This window comes from Stenella coeruleoalba (assembly GCF_951394435.1).
Source record: "Stenella coeruleoalba genome assembly, chromosome: 8".
Classification (NCBI taxonomy): Eukaryota; Metazoa; Chordata; class Mammalia; order Artiodactyla; family Delphinidae; genus Stenella; species Stenella coeruleoalba.
In genome coordinates this window covers 48,623,150-48,625,748 of record NC_137154.1, presented here as the reverse complement: position 1 = coordinate 48,625,748, position 2,599 = coordinate 48,623,150, and the positions used below count along the sequence as shown (strand labels likewise).

At 40.1% G+C, this 2,599-nt stretch overlaps 1 protein-coding gene across 1 annotated transcript; it reads left to right on the top strand.

Moving 5' to 3' along the window:
* Nucleotides 1-929: 929 nt before the first annotated feature.
* LOC307191104 (olfactory receptor 51E1) lies at nt 930-1,883 on the top strand (the record flags this gene model as incomplete). Its single annotated transcript, XM_079930827.1, has 1 exon — nt 930-1,883. The coding sequence occupies one exon, from the start codon at nt 930-932 to the stop codon at nt 1,881-1,883; it is 954 nt and encodes a 317-aa protein (XP_079786953.1).
* Between the last annotated feature and the right edge of the window lie 716 nt (nt 1,884-2,599).

Here is a 2,599-nt window from a genome sequence, read left to right as displayed (position 1 = left end):
GTGAAGTGCCTCTCATTTGATCAAGGAAATTTTCTGTAGAAAGGGAGAACTCTGAGCCTTTAGTACTCAACACCCACTGCAAATGGGATATAGATGCATTGACTTGGTGAAGGGAATCCGAGTGGGACACCATTGGCATTCATTGCAGTCATTGTTCCTTTTATGACATAATCTGGGCAGTCTGAACAAGTGTAAGACTTTGGGTGGACATTTGGGCAAGAGTGAAATGTAGAGTTAGAGTTCAGGATGAAGTTAGTGTCTTTTCTTTAAAATTAAATTAAGGGTTATCATAATAAAATAGGTGTATGAAGTTTTACATTAAGTTTTAAATAACAACTAGAGTTAAGTCTTCGGTTATTGTTAAAGATAGAATTAAGGCTAGAATTGGTGAGATCATTAGGATTAGTGATAAGGTTAGATTTCAGCATTAATCTATGTTACTAGAGTATTGCTACATTGGACTGGGATTAGTCTTAATGATAGTCTAATGATATAATTAGAATTACAGTGGGTATTCAGCATAGGGGAGCATAAATTAGGATAAGATAGAAGCGATGGGAATTTTTATCATCTAAGTCTGATGTGTACTTAGTCAATAACCTATCCTTGGTGAACTAAAAGATTTAAAATGCTTAGAATTTTTACTTTAGTATTTCATTTGTTTTCAGAATTAACTTCAGAGGTGGGGTTAGTAAGAAAGACTGGATGAATGCTCATTTGGGCCTTGAGTTATGAAGGATAGTTAGGCTGAGTTTAGAATAGAATCAGAGTTTGGATAGGCAATGAAGTTGGAGTTCTGGTCAGAGAATAGGACATCAGGGTGGAGGAAAAGAAAAATGGCAGTAGAATTCTGGAGGATCTGACAATGGCTTATCTTTGTATTCCAGCCTCTACTCGCCTGGCATTGGTCTCAGCTCAGCATCTTCACTATGGTGGATCCCAGTGGCAACGAATCCAGTGCCACATATTTCATTCTAATAGGCCTGCCAGGATTGGAAGAAGCTCAGTTCTGGTTGGCCTTCCCATTGTGCTCCCTCTACTTTATCGCTGTGCTAGGTAACTTGACAATCATCTACATTGTGTGGACGGAGCATAGCCTACACGAACCCATGTATATCTTTCTTTGCATGCTTTCTGGCCTTGATGTCCTCATCTCCACCTCATCCATGCCCAAAATGATGGCCATCTTCTGGTTCAATTCCACTACCATACAGTTTGATGCTTGTCTGCTACAGATGTTTGCCATCCACTCCTTATCTGGCATGGAGTCCACGGTGCTGCTGGCCATGGCCTTTGACCGCTATGTGGCAATCTGCCACCCACTACGCCATGCCACTGTGCTAACATTGCCTCGTGTTACCAAGATCGGCATGGCTGCTGTGGTACGGGGTGTTGCACTTATGGCACCCCTGCCTTTCTTCATCAAACATCTGCCCTTCTGCCGCTCCAATATCCTTTCCCATTCCTACTGCCTACACCAAGATGTCATGAAGCTGGCCTGTGCTGACATCCGCGTCAATATCATCTATGGCCTCATTGTCATCATCTCTGCCATTGGCCTGGACTCACTTCTCATCTCCTTGTCGTATCTGCTTATCCTCAAGACTGTGTTGGGCTTGACACATGAAGCCCAGGCAAAGGCATTTGGTACTTGTGTCTCTCATGTGTGTGCTGTTTTCATATTCTATGTACCTTTCATTGGGTTGTCTATGGTGCACCGGTTTGACAAGCGGCATGACTCCCTCCTGCCTGTCATCATGGCCAACACCTATCTGCTTGTTCCTCCCGTGCTCAACCCTATTGTGTATGGAGTGAAGACAAAGGAGATCCGGCAGCGTATCCTTCGTCTTTTGCATGTGACCACCCACACTTCGGATCCCTAGGTGTCAGGAATCAAACTTCTTTTTCACAGGAGGTCCTTCAATTCAGATTTTAATATCAACATTTTGGAAGACAGTATTGGGAAAAAAATTCTTAATGAAAGCACAACTGATCCTTCAAAGATGAAACTGATTGGAGAATCTCCATCTGAGTAGGGGTAGCAGAACTGTATACTCCCAATCCTTATTTTTCAATATTATTTTACCCTTTAGTTCTTTGAGGTAGTCATGGTTGGAAGATTATTACTTCCTACTTAACCATTCAGTCCAATTCTCAAGTCCAAAAAATTCATATGGTTGCTTGCACTGTTAGTTTATAGCATTCTGAGATAAGGGTGATATTTCTAAAAGACATTTACCAAAGGCTTAAGCAAGGCAAAAATAAAATAAATATAAGAATATAATACAATTAGATAATCTGGCTTAAAACCATGATTTCGTCTTCAGAATCCCCTACAATTTTGGATCTTAGGAAAGGAGACATACCTGGATTTCCCTCTTCAAAATGACCACAGAGAAAAAATAATTTCTTTCTTCTGAGTAGCAATCCTTAAGAAAAGATTGAAAGTAAATTCACAAACGATTATATTTATCTACATTAATGAAAGATGATACACTGTATTCTGAGCATTTTCATAGGCTGTGAAAATTTTTCCTTAATTTCCAATTTCTTATCAATCTTTTGATTTAGGCAGGAATATGATTAGTTACCCCTATTG